Source organism: Saccostrea echinata, unplaced genomic scaffold, assembly GCF_033153115.1.
Source record: "Saccostrea echinata isolate AGI-Se365-2 ecotype Australia unplaced genomic scaffold, CSIRO_AGI_Sech_v1 ptg000030l, whole genome shotgun sequence".
NCBI lineage: Eukaryota > Metazoa > Mollusca > Bivalvia > Ostreida > Ostreidae > Saccostrea > Saccostrea echinata.
Genome location: NW_026889779.1, coordinates 20,622,074 through 20,648,911, shown reverse-complemented (window position 1 = coordinate 20,648,911; position 26,838 = coordinate 20,622,074). Strand labels below are relative to the sequence as shown.

General features: G+C 31.4%; 1 protein-coding gene across 2 annotated transcripts in view; it reads right to left on the bottom strand.

Annotated features, from left to right (window-relative positions):
- Positions 1-132: 132 nt before the first annotated feature.
- The window catches only part of LOC133197501 (calbindin-32-like), a 35,972-nt gene continuing 9,266 nt past the window's right edge, over positions 133-26,838 (bottom strand). Inside the window, exons 3-12 of one of the 2 annotated variants that reach the window (XM_061333575.1) lie at positions 10,161-10,250; positions 7,888-7,974; positions 7,630-7,686; positions 6,507-6,590; positions 4,788-4,843; positions 4,401-4,446; positions 3,144-3,176; positions 1,636-1,692; positions 1,414-1,485; positions 133-1,266 (exon numbers count right to left, since the gene is read on the bottom strand). In XM_061333575.1, the coding sequence (XP_061189559.1) occupies positions 1,102-1,266; positions 1,414-1,485; positions 1,636-1,692; positions 3,144-3,176; positions 4,401-4,446; positions 4,788-4,843; positions 6,507-6,590; positions 7,630-7,686; positions 7,888-7,974; positions 10,161-10,250 (747 nt within the window). In that variant the 3' untranslated portion in view covers positions 133-1,101. The remainder of the gene's footprint in view (positions 1,267-1,413; positions 1,486-1,635; positions 1,693-3,143; positions 3,177-4,400; positions 4,447-4,787; positions 4,844-6,506; positions 6,591-7,629; positions 7,687-7,887; positions 7,975-10,160; positions 10,251-26,838) is intronic. The other variant, XM_061333576.1, reaches the window with a different exon arrangement.

Sequence of the window (26,838 nt, the reverse complement as noted above, 5' to 3'; positions counted from 1 at the left end):
GTGAAAAATTCTCGAGAAGGACATTAAACAACAAACAAACAAACACACTGAATTGTCTATGGATTTTTCCGTTTGCCGATCATGGCGGGCTGGTAAACGGGTTCCCGTTGGCAAAAAGACAACATAACAATCTCAAATTATCATTTTTTTAATTGAAGATTTAAAAGCAGGTCACACCCGGTGACTAACACTATTCTGTACATCTCAAAAGCTTATATATCAATAACTTATTATTTATAATAATTGAAGAATGTATGTTGTTTTCAAGCATTTAGGAAGCTAATTAATCAATTCACCTTTATTTTTTCATTATCTGACTGTCAAAATTAACAGTTTAAGTTGAAAATGCTCGACTCAATCTGTTCTATCTCGTTGTAAATACGTTGGCAAGGTATTATTTAATAAGTGGAATAGTCATTCTTCGTAAGGTGTTTAATACTAAGTCTAATCAGCATTTTGATGTACAAGTAATTAATATGTTTACCATTTTGGCTCATTAATATAACTTCACTTAATAACTTAGGAAAGCATATATACCTTTTCGATATTAAAATCTAGATTTTTAGATATAAAAGTCTATATATTATACCACTGCAGCATTTACTACATGCATACATTACTACAAAAGTGCAAAATTCTTAAAAACAACTACATTTAGATGATTAGAAAAATTGTCTTTTCAAATACCTACATGTATTATTTGGCAAAACTTTGTTGACGCAAAGACAATGTACGAAATAAAACGAAAAAGAAAGGGTAACATTTTTATATATGTAAGCACGTAAATGGAGTATTTTAGCATAAGCCGTTTGATGCTGGCACGTTTCATATTTTGATTATTTACATCGCATTATCCACATTCAAAGCAGTGAAAGCAAAACTGGATGACATTCAAGACATACTGACGTTCCCAAACATACAACTTGGTAAAATAATTAAAAAAATATCTCCAGATGGAAGAATTTAAGAATAGATTAGAGTAGAAAAGATAATTATAGAAAAGTTTAATATTTTATAGGAACTGAACAGCAACCCAAACTGTTCCGTCTCGGGGTTGAAGCACACCCGCAGTGAAGGAACTTTAAGCCTTGTTTAAGGACTTTAGGAGGAATCCTCTTGCTCAAAGCCGGGGTTGTCAAGGGAGGCTTGGTTATAGGACATCAACAGCATCCTAAGTTCGTTGTAGTCAATTTTACCGTCCTGGTTTTGGTCACAGTCCCGCAGCAAAGCCTCTCTACACTGAATCAGGTCAGCTTCGTCATAATCCTGTGAAAATGGAATGTTAATTATGTATAAATTTTTTTATTTACTAAAACTTGCCCAGGTAATGTTTACTGTACCTATGAGACATCTAACATAAAGTAAAATATTATTTTTGATGATCAGTTTTAGTTTTGAGTAAATGCCCCCTACCTCCTCCACGAGGTCCATCAAGTCCTTAAGGAACCCATTTAATTCTTCATTCTCTATAAAATGACTGTTATCCTGTTGTAAAATAAATACTGAACTTGGAATAAGTTTGGAAGACTGAATAGACGAATAGACATAACATGTTATGGTAAATTTTTTAACTGTTTTCTTATTTGATTGGAATATTACTGATAAGAATTATTAAACAAACGCACTGTTACCTACTCGGTCATAAAGACGAAAAACTTTATCGATGTCATCTTTTGTCAATTTACTAGCACTCTACAAAGGAAATAAAGATTTTACATGAAAACATAAGGAAAACATAATTATTCTAGTCTTTAATTCTTGATCAGTATGTAATTTAGCATAAATTCCCACAAACAACTTAAATGTTCCTTGAATTCGGAGAAACACTTTTTTACCACCAATAAGCACGTTAATTTATTTTTTTTAAATCTTAATTTATTACATTTATATAATATTTATGTAAGTACTAAAGGACTATACAGTTCACGTTCATATGAAAATGTAAGTCTCTTGGTCGAAATAAATTTTAAAAAAAATAATTAAAAACTGTAGCAACGTAGGATTTTTTTTTTTTTTATAAAATATCAATGTTATCATGAGGAGTAGTGCCGTGTTTAAGTGTACATAAGAAAATGGAAAGAGCTTGTGCATCGGAATAATATGTATCCCGCTCGCTACAGGAAATCAAAGTTTCATTATTCCTATAGTCAACTTGTAAGTAGAACTTTGTGTTTTGAAAATTGAGCTTTAAAAATGACATCAAACTGAAAAAGAACGAAATGCTGATCTTTTAAAATTAAATCCCAAAATCATAATGCAGATGGAAGACTTTCACAAACTGTAATATTAAAGGACATATCTACAGAATATTTTGCGATATCTGAAATTTCATTCTTTTCTTATTTTTCCGGGGCGGACGGGGGGGGGGGGGGGGTAGCAGCCCATTTAGTGCTTAAAAGAGAGACCTCAAATTATGGAGGCACTTGTTTCATTTTTTAACTAAAATGTCCTGGTATAAAGTCTGCAGTTTGAACCACGCAGAATGTTTGTGTCGCATAGAAATGTGTTCTTGAGTAAATCAACATTTATGTTGAATGACTTAAAATTGTCTTAATCCTCTAAAAAAAAAAGGGGGGGGGGGTAGGGGGACTCCTAACGATTTAAGGTAATTGATCGTCAATGGTCAATTGTTGATATTAATTGATTCCCCTTTTTGTGTTCAAAACATTCCTGTAGTATTTAATTAAGGCAAGCAGTACCCAGTTTTCGTGTACAATTATGCTTTAAATGTGAATGATTAAAATGCTTTTATATTGTAATTAATTTGCTTTCCAATAAAATTAACTTTGTTTAAGAATGTATATCTTGCATTGATTTTTAAATATAAACTTTATTCATTAAATATAAACTTTATATAGCTTTGATGTATTTGATAAGGCAATTGTATAAGCATTCTTTCACACATCATTTTAATTTTTGTCAACGAAATGTGATTTTCCATGGATATAATCTTATACTTTTTCATTTGGAGAACTAAATTCAATGCTTTTATTATCTTTTAATTTTAAGTTAAGGTTCCTTTAAAGCCAAAAGTACATATCAATACTAGATTCTTAGATTCCTGTGGCGAACGTGATTACTTAGTGGCCAACTTAGAAATGTCAAAGAAAAAATACAGGATGTAAAAGCATGCAAAGACTTACACCAAATACAGAACTGTTCTTTCTGAACTGTCTCTGAAAAGAGTGTCACGTGAGAAATATCTGAAGAATATCACGTGAGAGAGAAAATTGTCATCTGGAGATGTCTGTTCTTTGAAAATATCACAGATATCTCCTTCGAAGACGGAAAGGAAAGTCAAATAAAACTTGTTCTTGTCGAGAGGAAAAGCGATGTTTAATTCAGAGTAGAGTGTAAAGTTGGGAATATCTTTAGTCAGAATTGTTTTACTGGCAGTCAAGAACCAGAAGAGGAAAACATTTACTAATCTAAGCCCATTCCATTACGATTTACATTTGTAGATGACATTGTTGCCTGTTTTATAGAGGAAGGGTATATCTAATATGTGACTATCATTAACTATCAACTATTACCCTTTATATCCGAGAACGCTATATATCATCGATATCATGACAACAATTGCGAATTACTTACCTTTCTATTACTCTTCTGCAATAGGGATCAGAAAAAGTCGCCAAAGGGACAAGGGAAATAAAATTTTGTTAATTAGACCATGGTTAAATTGTTAAAAAATATTTGTATGTATCATACTCTAAAATTGTTTATTGCATCCCACTATCCAAAGAAGTGGGAAGCAATAAATAATTGTTGAGTAGGAATGAAGATAATGTAAAGAGGAATATGCTGAAAAAAAATCGGCCATTTTGGTTCTAAACTTAGCAATTAATGACAAAATTGTGTGTTGTGAAATTACTCCCTTTGTCTGTCTCTCAAAGGTCATTAAAATTTGATTTCTTTTTGATGGAAAGGTTATGAATGGGAAATATGGAAACATTGTGAATGGTATATTGAGTGCATTTGAATATTAAAGAATTAGCATATTTGTGCTGTGTTTTAATAGTTCACTTGCAGAATGAGCAACCATCTCTAATATTCGTTACATCTCTGATCCGAGTCTTGTATGTATTTGAAGTATGGCAGTTCTTTAAATAACATTTATGTAAAATGTCATATTTCATATATTATGAATGAAAACTAGAACAATATCTAGGCAACCAACCCCCTCTCTCTCTCAAGGCAAAAATGAAAAGTAAAAAAGCAAAATAATAAGCATCGACTTTTTAACCAGCTCTTTTACAAACAATGCATTTAGTTGTCATTTTGTTTAACTTAAATATTCAAAATAAAATTAAAATGAGTTTAAAATGTGTAAACTGGTGTTGTGTGAAAATTTTAATTATATAATATTTACCAATGTGTTTTCATAGAAAATGTTATACCTTGAATACTGGTCGGCACAAGAAATTTTCTTTTACTGGGAGAAGTCTGAAATAGTTGAAGGGGAAAAATATACCAAGAAGAGAACATCATAAAAATTCATAATATCCAAAATTGAACACGAAACTTTTAAGCGTTTTTCAAGAAGACTGTTTTACAATTTATCTTGTCTACAGTTAAGTTTATATTAAATTTTCTGACTTTACTACGCAGTGATAAATTAATATCTCAAGACAAAGTTGAAATAAAAAATCAATAGTTTAAAGTATATTTTTATTGGTAACTTCTTTGCATGGTCAATTCCAAAAACATAGCTTTAGTTTCATTATAAGCTATAGTTATCGCCTTCTTTCATTTGTATACAAATCAGAACATATCGCTTAACTTACTTTGCCATTTCACTTAACTGCAGTTTTCCATCCTTATTTCTGTCGAATAATTGTAGCTGCAAAACAAAGGTACATGTAGCATTAATAAATTTTTCTAAGATTACAAAAACAATTCATTTTGTCGAATCAAATTCAACTTGGTTTTCGGATAACCTTAACTTGCACGTTATGTATACAGATGTAATGTTAGGAGATGTTTGTGTTCGGTAATTTCTCGGACTTTGAATATACAGATTCTCTTTCAAAATAATTTCAATTAATGTTTTTCTTCAGAATTAATATGTGTGTTCAATAATGCGTCTCTAGAATCAGTTTATAATAAAAATTTATGCAACTTAAGCTTAAAATGATACAAATCAATCAATAAAGTTTACATTCGAACAATTAGTCATGAAAGAAATTCTGTAAATATCGTTGCAATTTTCATATATGATTTGTTAAAAATTTCGTAACATTCGTTACATTCGGTAACGAATGTTTCAAAACCTTTCAAGAGTAATAGAAGACATTTAGGTGTAGATTGAAACTGGTTACATTGTTGTCGGTCGTTATACATATATATATATATTAATAGTTACATACTAATTCATTCAATTTAATTCATTGTTATTGCATTCTAGAAAACAAACTCACTAACACTGTCTAGACTTTAGAAAAAAATCATAAAAAGGTAGTACCATACTCCGGATGTAAAAATTTGAATACTGGCGCAAAATATTTGACCACATATATATGCAGAAGGTGTTTGAACTCATAAATCATTCTTCTTTAAGAGGTTTGGTAACGAATGTTTCGGTAACGGTTGTTTCATTTAATCATTTTCTCTAAATAGTAAGCTAACAATAAGACATTGTTATATCATGGTTGGAGCATGGAATACAGTTCTTGGATAGAAGAAAAAGTATCACATGTTTAACCAGGATATCATTCTATTTCATCTATTAAACTAATTAATACAACGAATGTTTCATATCCATATGCATGCAAAATAGGAAGATAGAATGTAATTTCAAAGTATTTGTGACATTGTTTTGTATCATTTATTTTTAATTCTCAAGAACTTTCCTTCAAAATAAAACGTATTCCAATCTTACAGGCATACAATACAGGATACTCATACTATATTAAATGTCACAGTCGGTTTTTAATCTGTTTCTGGCGACATGGGGATATCAAATTAAAGTTTGGTAATGTATTTGTAATTATGCTCTATAATTTATTAAAAGTTAAAACATTTCACAAATAAATATTTTGAAGACATATGCTATCTAATTTAAGATTGAACTGTTATTTGTACAAAAAGTAGGCATTTAAGCGTAATTATTCGATGTTGGCGACAGTAGCGTACTTTTCAAAAATCACTATATGCCAAACAAAATATCTCAATATGGTTTGTTTACTACATTTTTGTATATTTGCCTTAAAGGTTACATATTCATGCATTCATTTAAAAAATATGTTCTTTGACATCTCATTATTTTTTACGCTTAACCCCCCAGCGACATCAGTTGCACCATTTTATTGAGCTTGAGTGTTATACTGATAGAAAACTGAACAATGTCTAATCGTTTATTTATACATACGTAGATGTATAAAAATATTCATAAAGTAACTATACACAATGTGTAAGAAGTGGGAAAAAGTCACCCGTGTTGTACAGATCAGGGGTGCATAGTTGAACAAGGGGAGAGAAGCGATGGCTCAGGTGAGCACACTTACCACCGTATCTGTATAGGTGATCAGTTGTTCTTCTGTGACGTCATTCTCTCTTTTGGATTGTTTCAACAAGTGTAACAAAAAATCCTGTAAAATACATAAACAACTGCACATTTAAACTCAAAGAACAACAAACATAGGACATTAAAGGGGCCTATTTTCCTTCCTTTTTTGGAAGCACTCACAACAGTGCAAGAGTTTATAAACAACACCTATGTAGTTTGTTTCAAAAGTATTTGATTTAAGGTGAGAGCATATGGTTTATAGAATGGTTATCAATTCATTTTAAGAATTTTCGAAATTTTAATGATTTTCATCATTTTTAGAGTGCATGTTGCTTCAAAAAATTGAACGCAAATCTATTTGCAAATTTTATGCACAAGTATTAAATACATTGTACTCTTTGTGTGTGACAAACAGAGGAGGGGGTGGGGGGGGGGAATTTAAATGACAATCATCTAAAATTGGGAAATTTGAAAATTCTTGAAATCCTTATTTTTATTTTTTTATTTTATTATTTTTTTTTTGGTAATCTCTATGTATGCGCTGTAAATCATTATCAATTCTGCCTATTTAACATTTTTTTTAAAAAAATGTAGTTAAGTGCCAACTGTCATTTTTTAAGCCGAATAAAGGACAAAACTGGACATGCCCTTTCACACATGCCAATAAGAGTTTAAAATTAGATACAGCAGGTGATGTTCAAAGACAGGGTAGTGTGCTTTATGCTGAAGTAAAAGGGCGAAGCACCATTACAGTACTCAAGTCCGATATGTGGACATCTGACCTTTTTTTTCAGATGATTATTGAATTTAATTCACAAAAATTACATCATTTCTGCTTCTGTAGATTATGTAACAAGAAATCTATCGCACACGACAAGTTTTATTGTGGCAATTATCTCCAAGGACATCAGAGATTATTTATCATCTATTCCCTGTTACATGAGAAATTCTCATATGACTCAAACACAATTGAGAAAAAGTCTGATATAAATTCATTATATTGAGAGTTAACGTCCTAAAACACGATTGGTATGCGTTTAATGATTTCGCCAAAAGCATCAGCCAGTTAATGAGTATTCCAATATCAGCCAGCTTAACTTGTATTCTATACAGAAGCATACCTTCAGCTCGTCGCCCTCGATATATCCGCTTCTGTCTTTATCGAATTCCCTCCAAACCTGAAATTACCAATTCCATACATGCTCAGACGGAAAACGTAATGACGGATGTCAACAGATTGATTATGCAGTCGTGCTATAAAAACGAATTAGCAATTACAAATGTACGCAAACTTAATCAAGTGTCCATCTCTTGGACAAAATTAATCGGGTAATTGTCATTATATGGCCACATTAAGGTTTTTTTGTATGGAGACAAACCTTCATAAACTCGACACTGGACTCCAAGGGGTTGTCCCTCCGGAAGAGAAGCAAAAAATTTTCTTCCGTTGGTAGAATCTGAGCTAGCTGTAAAATAAATGTTAGAATATGTACAGTACACGTACTTCGTAAATTTTGGAAAAAAGCATACATGCATAACAAATACTCCCATCACGCATTTGAAACAAATTTAATTATGTCGATTATGTGTGGAACATGAATATGTACCAACAGAAACAAAATGAAAAAAAAGTTCATTGCAAAATTTTAACAATATTGATTATTCTGACCAAGATAATCAAAACAAAATCAACTTCCATACGTCTCTTAGAGGTGAACGGTCCGGAGATTTTACGACAGCCTTGTCCATTAATTCTTGAGATGATTTATGCCATCTTACATGTACATGTGAGAGATGGGAATACTCGATATTTATGCAAAGTCATGTACGGCATATGAAAATAGATACAACAGCAGAAGCGTAAATCGTTCAGATGGGTTTGACGCAGGTCAATCTTGAATAATTCAATTGTACGCAAACTTTAAAAAGTGATATTTCTATTAAGAACATACGGCGAAATGGTCTTGTGGCAGAGTTGGATAGGGTAAGATAAAGTGAAATGTAAAGATAACAAACAGTGATCATGTCCATAAAACGATACAAATTGTGAGCAGAGCCAACACAGACATCTGAAAACAGGTGCCATAGAGAAGTAAGCATCCCCTGTCGACCGGTAACTGGTCACACCCCTGTGTGCTCCTTGTCATATAATCCGTAGACAATTTACTGTGAATATGATCGCCGAACAATTTGTATGAAAGACCTTAGTCAACTTAACGACAATTTTTTTTTTTGCAAACAACGTCATTGTATCTACCAAAGAATTTGGTAAACGACATTGTTGATATTCTTGTATCGTCAACTTATTTATCAATAGCCTGTCTTGTTTTTTAGCTGTTCGCACGTAGAACATTGCTCTTGCTAATCGAATCAGCGGGGAGACACAAATTCCATATTATTTAGGTGATAATGGTGTATATCAGACTAACCCATAGACATATCTACAAATTTAGTTTGGATATAACTTGTAAGATGCTAAGAATAGATGCAAGTGTCGTTCTACAGTAGAGTCACCCAAGTCTAAAATGTAGTTCAGACGGAGCACCCCAAGCAAGGACCTGCATCCATAGATGTAATATAAAATTGACGCAACTTTAGTATTGACTTGATGTAAGTTGAAGAACAGGGCTAAATGCTTTCTTAAATCTGCGACCACAGATAAACAGACGGGCTGACAAGGTGATTCTAGTATATGTATTATATATACTAGATGGTATGTTTGGTAATTAAATATTCCATTGTAATGTTTTTAGCTGTTGGTGTTTAAAAAAAACTCTTTTACCCGCATGATGGGTATCATTACAGATATTATTTGTGGGTCTCATTTATGAAATTTTACCTAATAAGGAAAAGATTGTACATAAGTTTACTATGAATGTATTGTAATTAAAAATAGCTAAACAGTTATAAATTGATTATAATATGGGCAAATACATACACAATAACAATGAAAAACTTGTTATGGGTATTTTATCCAATGAAAATTGATGGGGATCCAAAAGTACTAGGTATACATGGCATCAGACTTACCCAACTTAAATGAATCTAGTACAAAATGTAATAATGGGATGATTATCATTCTGATTGGCTCTGACAGCTGCGCATGCTCCATATCTGAGTGAGCAGTAAAACATTACTGATAGTTGTCTTTTTGTGCGTCTGTTTTATACTACCCAGTTAGGTATTATACCACGCACAAAACGTACGGTACAGCACGGATTGGCGCCAAGTTTGAAGAGCAGTACTTAAAGTAAGATGAAAAGTGTTTAGGAGCAATTATAAGGCTGTCGTACATTAAACGTTTTGATAAAGTCAAAGGACGATGCCTTGATAACATTTAGATAAGTCTGATTCAGGGACTCATAGGTACGGATGATTGTATATGGGTTTGTTTCATCGAGGAAATTCAGAATTATATTATAAAAGTATGGAAATGGTAAATACAAGTTAACATATTGACAATCTAATACTGTGAAATCATACACATAGCATCCAGGACATTTTAATAAAATAAAATTCAATTTTATATTTTATCAAAGGTCAAAGCTAAGAGGCCACACTGCATTTTATAAAGCAAGTATTTGGATACATGAATATTGCTAATAATTTTAAAACATAAGCACCTTAATTGTTCTTATTGATGGACTCTTACCTCTGCTATATCAATTTTCCCATCACTGTTCTCATCAAAAGCATTCATTAGCAAAGTTTTAGCATCCGTAAGAGCTGTAGGCGACACTACCTACAGGAAAAGAGAAATAATCTTAAATGTACTAATGTACAAGCAAAATTGCCTTTTAACAACACACATTATAAACGCAACATGAACTGTTCATCAGATTCAGTTGTTGATTTTTTATGAGCTCCATTAGATTTGGTCCCAGTTGAATCAAAGAACCAAATCTCACGATGCTTGTTAAAGGCTTGTTTATCCCCCTACCTACATATGTATTAGTATAAGAGACACGGAAAATCAAATGTGTACATGTACGTGTTCCTATCGATTACTTATAATTCCTTTCATTTAAATAAAGTTTAAAAAATTAAATTCATTTAAAAGACATTTTTTCTCTATAATTCAATACTGTTATTTTTTGTAATTATTGTAAAATTCAGCCACCTTGTTATTTTTTTTAAATCTGAGTCTACAAGACTTGTAGTTTTCCTACAAGCGAAGTCAGTAGTTTCCAGAATGTAGTTCACTGTAAGTTCTATACATTTGTTTTTCCCCCCGTGTTTTTGGTACACTGTAACGTGTGTTTTTGAATTGGACCCTAGCCAGAACATTAAAGGTATATAAATCCATATTTTTTTTCCTTTATGGAATTATGGAGAACCATTCCTGTTTTCTTGCACTGCGTCAAAAACATCTATTGGTTAATCGAGCAAAGAATTCTCTAGAAAGTACAAGCACCTTGCATTCAAAAATAGCATTTCAGTGTTTGTCGCTCTCTAGATTAAAAAAAAATCGAAGCAGTATTGTTAACTGTTCAGTCGTAGTTTTATTGGTAAGCTGACTATATATTTATACTATGTCATGGTACAATAAATGATTGGAATGGAGTTAATGTTGTGGAGAGATTAAAAAATACATGTAGTACTGTACATTGTCCTTTGTCGAAAGAGCACAAAATTTTACATCTTTGTTATTAACTAGAATCTATTTCAAAAATTCGTGTAATTTATATTTTCGTATATCTGATATACACGGTACATGATGCTCAGCTGTAGAATATTAACTTTTACCAGTCCTTGTTTCTTAATCTTAAGCATACAAATAAAGGCTAATGCTTTTTTTAAACAGAGAAGTGCGGTCATTAGCCATCATTTTCCTAATCATTCCAATAATTAAGAAGATAATTGCCAATGGCCTGACAGAGGCAATATTTCATGATAGCTCTCGTAGTTGCCAATCAAGTAATCTGGAACGGTCAAAAATTCTTTAGTGGAGGTGCCATATACAAAGACTAGTTTAGGATATTAATACTTATCTTTTCTTCGTTATGTTTTATCAATTCTGACCAAAGAATCAGTTGAAGTTTGGCTAAAATACCCCAGATCAGCGTTATACAAAGTAATCGACATTACTGCATAATGAATAAAACGCTTCAGATACCATGGATTTGAAAAACTATGAATTTATGTATTTTATTATGTTTATGAGACAGAAAATACAAATATCTCAAGTTCTGATCTAACTTAATTATGTAATGAGGAAATTGTGATCAGATATATTGTCCTACTATAAAATTAATTTATGACAGTGAACAATCATAGACTGAACATAGCTTTGACATCGAGAAACTTAACACACAGTATGCCAATAATGTTTCTAGAATAGATAATGGCGCTTGTTAACTTCCGGAGACACCACCCTCTTGCCTTTTGTAATTTCCCTTCTCTTATCGCCTGTTTCTAACGAAAATTCAGTGGAATATCTGTCAAAGCTAAATTGATTCTGTAATTGGGCTTAATTTAGAGGAAAACTGTTCAGCCAAAGGCACCAGGGACGGCAATAATTCAAGCGATCTGGGTGTTACATGGTAGATCAGGATGCCGATAGAAATGGCACAGCCCTTTTAGGATCAATACCCATCTAATCGTATAAAAAGTCTGACCGTAACTAAAGGGAGATTATAGGAACGAAATAATAATTGTGGACGCCAAGTTCGAAGTAATGAAGTGAACAATGAACGTTTTCACAATTCATCGACTGTAACGTATATTTTAATGTAACATTATCAACAATAAGCAGTCACCAGAGATGTAACATCAACCAATGGCAGAGATGTAAAGTAACATTATAAGTCACTACCAGTAAACAGTACATGCCACTACCAGTCAGTACCAGACATGTAAAGTAACGTTATAAGTCACTACCAGTCAGTACCAGACTTGTAAAGGAACATTATAAGTCACTTATAGTCAATACCAGACATGTAAAGGAACATTATAAGTCACTATCAGTCAGTATCAGACATGTAAAGGAACATTATAAGTCACTATCAGTCAGTATCAGTCAGTATCAGACATGTAAAGGAACATTATAAGTCACTATCAGTCAGTATCAGACATGTAAAGGAACATTATAAGTCACTATCAGTCAGTATCAGACATGTAAAGGAACATTATAAGTCACTACCAGTCAGTACCAGACATGTAAAGGAACATTATAAGTCATACCAGTCGGTACCAGACATGTAAAGTAACATTATAAGTCACTACCAGTCAGTATCAGACATGTAAAGTAACATTATAAGTCACTATCAGTCAGTATCAGACATGTAAAGGTACATTATGTCACTATCAGTTAGTATCAGACATGTAAAGGAACATTATAAGTAACTATCAGTCAGTATCAGACATGTAAAGGAACATTATAAGTCACTACCAGTCAGTACCAGACATGTAAAGTAACATTATAAGTCACTACCAGTCAGTACCAGACATGTAAAGTAACGTTATAAGTCACTACCAGTCAGTATCAGACATGTAAAGTAACATTATAAGTCACTTATAGTCAGTACCAGATATGTAAAGTAACATTGTAGGTCACTACCAGTCAGTATCAGACATGTAAAGTAACATTATAAGTCACTTATAGTCAGTACCAGACATGTAAAGTAACATAATCAGTCACTACCAATTAGTACCAGACAGGTAAAGTAACATTATAAGTCACATAATCAGTACCAGATATGTAAAGTAACATTATAAGTCACTTATAATCAGTACCAGACATGTAAAGTAACATTATAAGTCAATACAAGTCAGTACCAGATATATAAACTAACATTATAAGTCAATATCAGTCAATACCAGACATGTAAAATGACATAAAAAGTCACTACAGTCAGTACCAGACATGTAAAGTAACATTACAAGTCACTAGAGTCAGAACAAGACATGTAAATTAACATTATAAGTCACTACTAGTCAGAATCAGACATGTAAAGCAACATTATAAGTCATTAAAGTCGGAACAAGACATATACAGTGACCTTATAAACAACAAGAGGATGTAAAGTAACGCAAGAAAAAAATCAGTTCCAGATCTAGAGATGTACATTAAAAGCAGGCAGAAGTTTGTATTAGAGGGATAAAGTACATGTATCATTATAAGTAGCAAGCAAGTACCAGAGATGTTAGTTGACTGTATAAGCAACTATCTGTCAGTACCAGAGATATGAGATGTAAACTTATGACCAGAGATTTGCGATCTTTAAAAAGGGACCCTAAAAAGCAACTATCAGTCAGTACATGAGATGTGAGATGTAAAGTGACCCTAAAAGCAACCAGCAGTCAAACCAGAAATGTGAGATATAAAGTGTGACCCTATAAGCAAATAGCAGTTAGTACCAGAGATGTGATATGTAAATTAACCTTATAAGCAAGTAGCAGTCAGTATCTGAGATATGAGACGTAAAGTAACCCTATACGCAACCAGCAGTAAGTACCGGAGATGTGAAGTAAGCTTTTAAGCAGCTAGTAATTAGAACCTGGGATGTGAAATGTAAAATTATCCTATAGCCAACTACCAGTCAGTACCAGAGATGTGAAATGTAAAGTTATCCTTTAAACAACTAGGAGTCAATACCGTAGATGTAAAGCCGTCGGTTCTGCAGATGTCAAGTAACATAATCAGCACTGATAAAGATGTTCATACGATCTAAACACAAAATATTTTTTATATCCACAAATTTTCCCTGTAGTGAGAGGAGACAGTTCTGGCTATTCGCAGCCTGTTTTTGTTTTTCCTTGGGTTAAAACATTTACTACCTTTTTTTTTATTCGACACTACCATTCAAAATTACGAAAGCCAGACTAATTTTTGACAAGATAAAAAAATATTTAACTCGGTATAACGAGCTAATTATCTCGCTATAACGAGTTAGTTATCTCGTTATAACGAGTTAATTATCTCGTTATAACGAGCTAATTATTAATCATATTATAACGAGTTAGTTATCTCATTATAACGAGTTGGTATCTCGTTATAATTTAATTTTGTTTGTATTCTAGCCTCTGATTGGTTAATATCCAAAAAGGAACACAAATTATTTCTGTATAACCTGGTTTGGTATGGGGATACACCCCCCTGACAACCAGCTGAATCATCTGTATCCATGCAATCCTCTCATTTCCAGTCCTCGGGATTCATGGAAAATTCCAGATTTAATAAATGTACCTTTAACTTCAAACAGTCACTTGGATCTTACCACATGTAAACAAACAACATGGCTGCTAGGACTATGTATCAGTTTTTACCTCCCCTCGCTTCCAATCACTTCCGTTACTAGGGTTGTATTATTGAGCGGCAAATTTGAACTAATAAAAAGCAACGAAATTTTACACCCACAGTTGTTTAATGATTTTAGAATTAAATTATAAGGAATGACTCTAATTCTTGGCCAAATTATTCGAGTATAACCTGGTTTGGGTCAGTTTACGCTGTTTTATAATCCGCGAAGCGGAGCGGATTATAAAACAGCGTAAACTGACCCAAACCAGGTTATACTCGAATAATTTGGCCAAGAATTAGAGTCATTCCTAAAATAACGAGTTAGTATCTCGTTATAACGAGCTAGTGATCTCGTTATAACGAGATAATTAACTTGTTATAACGAGATAACTAACTTGTTATAATGAGATACTAACTCGTTATAACGAGTTAACTACTAGTTAAATATTTTTTAATCCTCTCAGAAATGAGCCTATCCGGCTTTTGTACAACATAAATTATTTATCTTAAAATTATAAATGAATTTATGTAAATTTTTAAATAATTTGATTACATTTTCCCGAAAACTATGAAATTTGTTGGTAAATCGTTAATTGATAACAATGTAACATGTCTGTGAAACACAAAGGATGCAATGGTAGCAAATTTTCGTGTAGTGCGTATTGTCCTTTGACCTCCAGGTATGACCCTAAACAAATGTATAATCTTTTCAACTGTGCAGACAATATGCTCCAATATGCTTTACCTTAATATTTTCATCAAACAGGCTCATTCTAGGACAGTGGCATACTATTTCAGTGATATGAATCGAACATACTGATATGTTTGGATTTTTACCAAATGTTTGTAGATAAGTCATTTTACTCAGGATCCCTAATTTACGTTCTGTTGGCATAAATTAGACAACTCTGGTAAGTGACCTGTAAGTAATGCCCATTACAGAAATTCTAAAATTTTATCTGATCATATTAACATTTTAATGACCTCTGTCTGGTGTTTTTGTGTACATATATTTTGCATACTTTTATATCATACTTGTGGTTAATAGGGTGTCAGGATTGCACCACATGTAATACTGTAGTAATATTATTTACATCCCTATTTTGGATATATTTTTTCGTAATCTACTGAATAAATGACATTATTCATTCTTACACCATTGTTTTGTCTTCGCCTGTCTTGCACAAAAAAAAGCAAAAACAAAAAAGCTCAGCTCAGTCTGTAAGACCTAAGGAACATAAATGACAAAAGAGTAAACCATTTCTTAGGCGAAAAGTGCACAAATTGAAACAACACTATGCATAAACGCCTTTACTCGCCATAATTTACATAGCGTTCACAAATGTCAAATTGGAAAACAATGAAAAATCATATTCGGAACTGAAAGTAGAAACTGCTGTCTTTATCGAACAGAAAAATCCCGATGGAATCAAGCCATATCAGATTAACTGAATCATCACTTCTTTCCTATAATTTTTCTATTATTTTTTTTTCAAAATATTTCAACTATACTCAAGCAGCGGCTGAACTTGTATGATATTAAAATCTGAGAGAATAATTTCAATGTTATAAGGAAGTAATATGTAATAGTTAAAAATTTGAATAAATATTTTTTAAAAGGGAGTGGGTGGATTATTACTGATATTTAGTTAGAACTGTGTCTACATTCGTCGCATACAAGCTTTTTCATGCTAAAGAAATACGGCTTTGTTGATAAAACATAAGTTTGGAGTAGGCGACGTATGTAAATTATACTTTTTAAGGTCAAAATACTAGAATTGCTGATTTCTCAAACTTCCAATAAAAAATATTTGAAAATTGTCAAATTAATGACGCCATAAAGTATGAAATAGTAATATCTTTCATTGAGTAATGTTATTTTTCTCATATCAATCATTTGCTAGTCAAAAAGGCTAAATTTAGCTTTCATTTGTTTTCCCTCACCTAAAGTTGAGGTCCAAAAGACCCACAGCGTACCTTATTCTGATTTGTAAGTCTTATTTCAAAAATGCGTTCATGTGTTCAAACACAGTACATGAATACACAAATATGATTTAAAAGTATGCCACTGTTTTTAAGTTCCGTGGAACAATTACTGTTGTCTATGCTTCATTGTAGAATACTAATACTATCAAATCAATAGGATTTGTGATAACAATCCTGAAAAACTAGATTTACCATTAATATTTGAATATTTTTATTATTTTCATTGAATCGTCTTCAATCTTGTTCAATGAAATACGAAACGACAAGACTGATTATGAATCGACAACTATTATAAATTTATACCACCATACATGAAGTTCATGATCAAAAAGGTGCAAATATATTGATTATTAAACTTATCTCACTATGTGTTAAATAAAAATTATAATAAATGCATCATAAAGTACAATACAACATCTTTAGGTAAGATTTATTCGTCTAAATTATGTGTCATTCAAAATGGTATCTTTTCAAAATTTTCGAAATTGGCAGGGGCTGTCGTCAGGGTGACCCGGTATCTCCTTACTTATTTAATCTTTGTGTAGAAATTTTAGGACATATGATGCGACAAAATAAAAAATATCAAAGGCATTAAAATAGGGAAGGAAAAAGTCTGTTTATTACAATATGCAGATGACACAGTTCTTTTTTTTTGGACGGATCAGAAAAGAGTTTAAAAAGTGCACTTGATCTTCTTTTTCAATTTTCAAAATTCTCAGGATTAAAACCTAATATTTCAAAAACAAAAGCAATCTGGATTGGCTCTAAAATTAATACAGAAAATACTTTATGTAGTGATACAGGATTAAAATGGACAACTGAACCATTTACTGTTTTAGGCATAACATATACTGTAAATCTTAAAAAAAATGGAAGAGCTTAATTTTGACCATAAGTTTAAACTTATTCAGAAAGAAATAAATCATTAGGAATTAGGAAAAATAACAGTAGTAAAAAGTTTGTTTTTATCAAAATTTACACATTTATTTATATCTCTTCCGAAACCAAGTGTGCAGTGGATACAACAACTTGAAAAAGCTCTGTATAAATTCATATGGGGAAATAAAATTGATAAAATATCTCGAAAAACATTACAGTTGGATTCTGAAAGTGGTGGATGCAGGATGACTAATATAGAAACATTTATTAAATCCCTAAAATTAACATGGATTAGAAGAATATTTACAAATAATTCAAACTGGATAAATATTTTTTCTGAAATAACTGGATGTAATATGAATAAGCTATGTAAGGTTGGATCTGAATATTGTAAACAAAGGGCAAAAATCATACAAAATATTTTCTAGAAAGAAACCTTGCTTTATTTTGCTGAATTTTTAGAAAGTTTGATTTTAATGATTTAGATACTAGTATATTGTGTGAACCCTAGTGGTATAATAATAAAATAAAGATTCAAAATAAACATGTATTTTATAAGACAATGTATGAGAAAGGGTTTCACATAGTACATGACTTATTTGATACAGAAGGCAATTTTATTAGTTATGAAAGTATCACAAATGATTATTTAATTAAGATGCCATTCATAACATATGAGGGACTGAAGCAGGCAATTCTGTATTCATGGCCAAATGTTAAACAATTGTCAAAAAATATTTAAGTTAAATCATACCAACCTGAATTTTTAAAAATACTTTGTCAGAATAAAAAAGGATCCAGAATTATTTATGATCATTTAATGTCAAAAATACAGCACAGACCTATTTGTGAAAACAAATGGGCTATTGATTTAATTTAAGTTAGAATCAGATTTGAATTGGAAACATATTTATACAAACTTTAAATACTTAACTAAAGATTCAGGACTGATATGGTTCAATTATAGAATTATTCATAGAAATTTAGGTACTAATAAATACTTACACATGTCTAAAATTAAAAATTCTCCACTTTGTTCATTATGTGAATTAGAACCAGAAACAATTAAACATTTTTTTTACTGTCCACATGTTTCTATGATTTGGTTAGCATTGTCAGATTGGATTTTTCAAAAGTCTGGTAAAAGAATTGAGTTTGATGTGAAAACTGTTATTTTTGGTATTTTTGAAAAGGATCATATACATGTAGCTATAAACTTGATAATTCTGTTAGTGAAGAAATACTTATTTCAACAATCCAGAAAAAATTCTGTATTGTTTTCAATGATATTTTGAGATTTTTATATAATTACTATACTTTAGAAGAGAAATTATCAGAAAATACATTTTACATAAATAGATGGTCCGATTGGAAATGTCTATTTCATGTGTCTAATTTTTGATATTATTCTTGAATAAATATTGTATGTGTATACGTATGTATATGTATGTGTATATGTATATACTTCAGTTCTTCTTTTCCAACATGTATGAAAAGGTGTGTGAAAGTTTTTGTGTATTTGTGTATTTGTTATGAAAAAAAAAACAAAAAAATTTATTTAATCTAAAGTATTTAAAAAAAAAAAAAAAAAAAAAAAAAGATTTATTCGTCTGTTATTTCAAATTTTTTTTTTTTTTTTTTTTTTTTTTTTTTTTTTTTTTTTTTGGAAAAAAGAATAACCAGAGCGAGTGGAATGAGCTTTCAGAAATACTAAGCTCACAGAGAGAGAAAAAAAAAGGCTGTGAAATGAAAATCTTTAAACAAGTTATAAAAACAAATTTTCGTTATTATTTTTTAATATACAAAATTTGTCTTCTTACATGGTTTCTTTAACATCCTCTTTGCCTTTTCTGCACCCTTAAAATCCATTTAAACGAGAAAGTTCTATATACGACTGCATAGTATGATACCAGGGTGCGGACAACATCTGTGAAACAGGCAAAATACCGGACAAAAATCCATATAGAATCTTAACTCTGAGACTACTGATACTGTAGTGTGTGTCTGTGGCTTGCCGTCGTGCAGGCGTCATAAAAGGGAAATTCTTAAATCGTGGGTTTTTGTATACCCGAGTACCAGTTCTATTTGAATCAAAATACAGCGTCTTATTACAAAACATTACACAACTTTCATCATTACAAAACATTGAGGGACCAATGCGTAATATTTTGAAATTTCTGTAATTAAAATAAAATAGAAAGTCTTTTGACTATCTTTTGACTTTTTTTTTTTTTTTTTTTTTTTTTTTTTTTTTTTTTTTTTTTTTTGCTTTACTACAGCCAAAATGGTACTTTTCTGATGTTTTTAAAATACTAGAAGAATTTTCTGATTTCTCAAAGCGCTAAGAAAAAACATAACAGTTGTCAAGTCAATTGCCTCATGAAATGCAAAATTGTGGTATCAATTCATTAAGAAATGTTATTCTTCTCTTCTCAATCTGTTGAGAAGTTTGATTTTATTTTCAAATTCTGCATCACCTAAAGTTGAGATCCAAAAGACCTTTCGTTTACCAGGTTCTAAATTGCAAGTTTTATCGATAAAAATATGAGCAAACACATAGTAAATGCATGGATAGGAATAATTATTTTAAATAAAACATATGCCTCTGGTTTTTTGGTCTTTAATTCAGTTGGATGGTTACTTTTCCCAACATACTATTGTTCATATTTCTTCGTACGAGTACTGCAATGGAATCAATGGAATGTGTGACTACAAATCCTAAGAACTAGATTTCCCATTAATATTAGAATATTCCATTATTCTCTTTGACTCGTACTTAAATCTAGTTCAGTAAAATAGGATTTGACACGAACGATTCAATCATATATGAATCGACAATTGCAACTGGTATAAATCTAAATAACCTCAATAACCACAATCAGCGATCAGAAGAGCTGCTCATGTATATATTGATGAAAAATACATAATCATTGCTTACTCTGCCTGAAATACATGTAAAATAAATGTGTCAAAATTACAGTAATTTTAGGTAAGACTTGCATTTGTGATTTCAATTGTCTTTTTTGTAAAATGTGATCCAATGAAAACAGCTTTAATATTCCGAGAGAAAAAATATATAAATTTCATTTATTGACGAAATGCTGTAAATTGCAAATCTTTGACAACTTACAAAAATTCTTCTTAATTTTTTTTTAATATGCAAAATTTATTTATTTTTTTTTTTTAAAAATCTGGTTCCATAAAAATCTCCATGACTTATCTGCATCCATAAAAGCAATTTAAAATGATGAACCACAGGAAGAATGTTATATGTATGACTGTGTAATATAACACCAGAAGGTGCGTACCTCTTTTGTTAAACCGGCAAAATTTCGAACAAAATGATACTGCAAAACTCCATACAGTGTCTATTCTCTGGAACTACTCTCCCTACAAATATTGGCGAAGCGTAACCTTTTACAGAGCTATCTGTGCAGGCGTCATAAAAAAGTAGAGATTTTCGAGATGGTATCTAACGAAATTAATAAATAGTGTTTTTTAATACTCGCGAACCAGTTTTATGTAGATCTAGATACAGCATCTTAATGTTCATATCGAATTAATAGATAGTTTTGGACTACTAACATTTAAGACGATTCTTTGCAATCCCCTATATACTTTAATGTCATTTACCTTGAGGTTTTCACTGTTTCATGAGTGCACTGATATCTAGGGATTAATAAGCTGAAAATGTGTATACTTTTCTGACTACATCTCGCTAATGTACTTTTTTCCTCTTTTATTTCTTTAAAAAAAGGTTTTTCATTCTTATCTTCTCTCATTTCTTAAATATTTTTGTTTCAGTTTCTATGAAATATAGATTTTAAACAATTTAAAAGTAATAAAAAGTCTTTAATTTTGTATATTTTCACAAGACATGGTGATGAAGTTAAATAATTTTGCGTATTTTCACAATACATGATGAAGGTAAATAATTTTGCGTATTTTCACAATACATGGTGAAGGTAAATAATTTTGTGTATTTTCACAATATATGATGAAGGTAAGTAATTTTGCGTATTTTCACAATACATGTGATGAAGATATGCTTCAGATTCTTGGAAAAAATATTTCTTTCAAGAAAGTGCCAAAAAAAGTCTCGTAATGTCGACATAAATATATTGCGTACACAGCTTTCATGAATATCCATGAAATATAATACATGTAGTTTGCTGAAATAAAATATTCGCGTGACATTGTTTCGGTGAACAGGTGAAATTTGCTCAAAAACCATACTTTATGTTTACCAGGCCTTTTTTTATGTAGGGGTTACAAGGTCACCAAACTGCATATTCATTAACATGTACCATCTCTTCAGACAAGATCTGAGGTTTTAATTTTAATTTTGTACTTTTCAGAATTACCATTTTTTTTTCTCCATTAAAATACAAGATTCTGGAACATGTCACTATGAAATATGGAGATAACGAATAGTTATCAAGCTCAAAAGTCCATTGAAACAATACAAATAGGAGCAAAGCAAACACGGACCTCTAAAACATCAGAGGTGGGATCAAGTGACATGGAGGAGTGATCTTCCCCTGCCGACCGGTCACACCCTCCGTGTGCTCATGATTGGGAAAACAGAAAAATCCGTAGACAATTCAGTGTGTAAATAAATGGCGTAATAAATCTGTATGAAAAACGTCGCTCAGCATTTGACTTAATGATAGATTGTATTAGCTGACAAGGTCATTGTATCGACCATAGAACTTGCAAAATGATGACTTTAAACGAGACTTGATGTTCTTGTTTCATCAACTTGTTTGGAATAGCTTGCCTCTTTTAGAAATTGTTCGTACGTACGTTGAAGTCATCACGTTTATCATAAAGCTTGGTTGTTAGGTTACAATTTTAGGTTACAATTAACGTTTTTTTTCCAGTAAAATATCCAAAAATGAAACAGATGTGTCAGACTCTGTAGTATCTTTAATTTCAAGCTCACAGGAATATACTGAGTCGATATATATATCCTATATGGTAAGCAATAAAAACTGGTCAAGCCTTAGTGGGGTCGAACATGTATTATTCTGATAGTGTGTTTTTCGCTGATTCCACAAAAATCATGATAATTTCCAAAAGTTTATGAAATTCATTTAGCAATCCCTTAGTTATACAAAAGTTAAATAAGGGAAGTTTTCACTTTTAAAAAGGGTTTATGATATGAACGCTTTATGTCACTACTAAGAAGTATTGGCTATTAACTTCATTACATGGTTTCTTAACTATTCTTGTAAAACATGACTTTAATTTTTCGGTAACCAACATTCAAGAATATTCCACCACTCGATTTAATCAGGATAAGATTAAAAAACAGCATTCATCAATTTTCTCTCTATTGTCACGCTTTTAGGGCTTATGTATTAAGCTTTGAAACAGTAACAAGATTGGATTTTAGAGTAGCAATTTCTACCATATTTTCACTCTAAATCCCTTCCACGACACATCCGGTGATGAAACATAATTTTTAAATTCATATATAATATTGATGGCCACCGTCAAATAAGGGCTTCACAACCGCCTTTATGAATATTTGACTTCATCTTATGTGGACCAGAATAAAATGGGTTTGTGTATTTGGTCAATATTTGTATAACATCAGAAGATCGGTATGCCACAACTGCAAATAATACAGAAGCCAAAATGTTGATTCATGTATGTTATTTTTTTTAGATTTGCCAGCTGATACTGTGTCGGTATCCGGAGTCTCATACAATAATAATCCTACTGAAGGTCATAGAGATGTATGGTTTTATACAGAAAAGAACTAAGCTAGTACTAGGTCATAAAGTACATTACTCTGTGAGTTTTTAATTGCTTTTTAAAAATATTCTTTATTTCAAATGCATTTCTCTTAATTTTGGGATTTGCAATGAATATTTATACAAAACCTGAAACATTTTTTTTTTCATTTCTAAAATAAATGTTTCATTGTGTTATATAGCGGTTTGGTAATATTTCTGATATATTTAAACATATCTAGTAAAGAGTGGGTCTTTTGAAGGGCACCACCTTGTGCTTAACATTCCATTTCATGCCAGACTTCCAAGTAAAATCAATTTATTATTAATAATCTTCCTGCTTAATATTTCTATTTCCAAGATCAGGTAAGGTCAGATAAGGTCTAAAAAAAGAAACAAACACTTAGGTCTTTCAGGCGCTTTAATTGATGAGAAAATCAATGCCTAATAGACTGATTATGCTGAATGCTGTTGATTATAGATATACATGTACATGTACCTAAAGCTTACTTGTTACTAAAATATAAATTCTCTTACATACTCACTAAAACTAATTTTTTTTTTTGGACATGATAAAGTCCATTTATTGTATTCTGATATACAAGGACACATAAATACTATGTATTTTAATGGTGACATAAAAGTAATTTCTTCAACGAATAATTCCATTGATAAATAACAATATTATAGTTTTTGCATTAATAAATGAATTACATGTACATGTATCTACCCATATTTGAACTTAATTTTGAATTCCAGAATGTGTTTTTAAATACTTTTATAGAAATCAAACTATGAATCACGTTTTCGTATTACACTATCAAGAAATACCTTTTTTTTCAATCTGCACGAACAAAATAATACGTAATTAAAATACATTTTTTTTTTTTTACAATTTTGCTAATAATATGTACCAAAGAACATATGAAATTCTTTAATGTAGACTTTCAATGATGTCAGATTGCAATATCAGCACACACACACACACACACACAGAAAAGAACAGAACAGAAAAGAAGAAAATAAGGGTCCTTACTCATACTAATTAAATATAGTGTTATTCATTGATAAAGGTGAGAATATTGCATAAAAAGTACACTATTTTGAAAGGATAAGTGGAAAACAAGGGCAATCCTGTGCTTAGTTAAGCCTGATAATCACAAGTCTACACAACAGAAATAGATATTGTATAATGTATATTTTTTAACACCACGATACCAATGTCTCGACATCAAATAATCGTATCCGATATCAGTGTCTATACCACCAGCTGTGGTTCATTTGTTGGTCAATATAACTGATGACCGCGAGGTGCGATGAATTGAACTCAATAGACACAGTGAAATACCTATATTATCAAATTATCCTCAAATATATACTGTTACTTCTTCTTCTTTCTATTATATACAGAGAAGTCATTGTTTTCTATAATTTTGTAATGTCTTCCTTTCAATCAAGTATTGATAAAAGTGACATCTCCACTGCAAAGTTATGAGACGGTTCTGTAATTCTAATAATAATGAACCATCATTGGCATATATAACTTATTTGATATTTTCCATTTGCGATCCTTTATATAAAGACGATGTCAGATATTATAGTTTTATTTATATTTTAATTTCTTTATTTTCGTTAATATTGTAATGAGTGTTGTTATCACACGCTATACATGTCTTTTTTTCCCAAAGGTTTTTTTAAAATAATTGTTCTCTATTAGTTTTCAATTTAGCGAGTTTTTGCTTTGGAAAAACATCTTACAATGTATAACATTATGAGAAGAATCGTAATTGTAAAAGCACTATAAAAAGAAAGTACATGTATATTTGAAATACATTTTTTTTTCTTTTGAACCTATTTTTTTTTAATTAAATTTGAAAGGAAGGAATCTGCCTCACTTCTAAAAACAATATCAGATAGAGCTGATAAAATAGTCCAATTCATGTAAAGAGTCACGTACCTTTAACTATTTAATCATGTTAAGCGTCTTATAGAACTCGATTGCGCAGTTCTTAAAGAGTTTAATATATAAACATGGCACATGGATCTAGACTTGTCTTATACAAATAATTTATTCCGCTCCTATGCTGAGTCTTATATGTAGTTAGTTTTGTCCGGAATGTAATAATTCTGTTTCGACAAAACAAAATCAGCCCTGTAACGAATCCGAGGAGATCAAACCAGTCCTATCCTGTCCTGTAAAGGGTCTGATAGAATAAAACTAGTCCATTCCTGTAAGAGTCTGATAGGATCGAACTGCTCTAATCCTGTAAAGAGTCTGATAGAATAAAACTAGTCCATTCCTGTAAGAGTATGATAGGATCGAACTGCTCTAATCCTGTAAAGAGTCTGATAGAATAAAACTAGTCCATTCCTGTAAGAGTCTGATAGGATCGAACTGCTCTAATCCTGTAAAGAGTCTGTTAAGATTAAACTGCTCTAATCCTGTAAAAAGTCTGATAGGATCAAAGAAGTCAAATCTTGTACAGGGTCTGGTGGGATCAAATTAGTCTAATTAATCCTGTAATAGTCTGATAGACTAAAATACTCTTCTCAATAAAAGAGTCTGATAAGATCGAACTGCTATAATCCTGTAAAGAGACTAAAAGTATCAAACTAGTCAATTCCTGTAAAGAGTCTGATATAGGATCAAACTGCTATAATCCTGTAAAGAGTCTGTTTAGATTGAAATGCTCTAATCCTGTAAAACGTCTGATGGGATCAAACTACTCCATTCCTGTAAAGAGTCTGATAGGATCAAATTAGTCCAATTAATCTTGTAAGAGTCCAATAACATGAACTATTCTTATCCTTAAAAGAGTCTGATAGGATCGAACTGCTTTTATCCCGTAAAGAGACTGAAAGGATCAAACTCGTCCATTCCTGTAAAGAGTCTGATAGGAACAAACTAATCCAATCCTGTAAAGAGACTGTTAGGATTGAAGTGATCTAATATTGTAAAGAGTCTGATAGGATCAAACTAGTCTGATAAGATCAAACTAGTCTATTCCTGTAAAGAGTCAGGTAGGATCAAACTAGTCCATTCCTGTAAAGAGTCTGATTAGATCGAACTGCTTTAATCCTGTGAAATGTTTGATAGGATCAAACTATTTCAATCCTGTAAAGGGTCTGATGGGATCAAAGTAGTCCATTCCTGTAAAGAGTCTGATAGGATCGAACTGTTCTAATTCTGTAAAGAGTCTGATAGGATCAAACTAGTCCATTCTTGTAAAGAGTCTGATGAGATCGAACTGCTCTGATCCCGTATAGAGTCTGATAGTATCAAACTAGTCCATTCCTGTAAAGAGTCTGATAGAATCAAACTAGTCCATTCCTGTAAAAGGTCTGATAGGATCAAACTAGTCCATTCCTGTAAAGAGTCTGTTAGGATCGAACTGATCTAATCCTGAAAAGAGTCAGATAGGATCGAAATACTCCATTCAACTGCTCTAATCCTGTGAAGAGTTTGAAAGGATCGAAGTAGT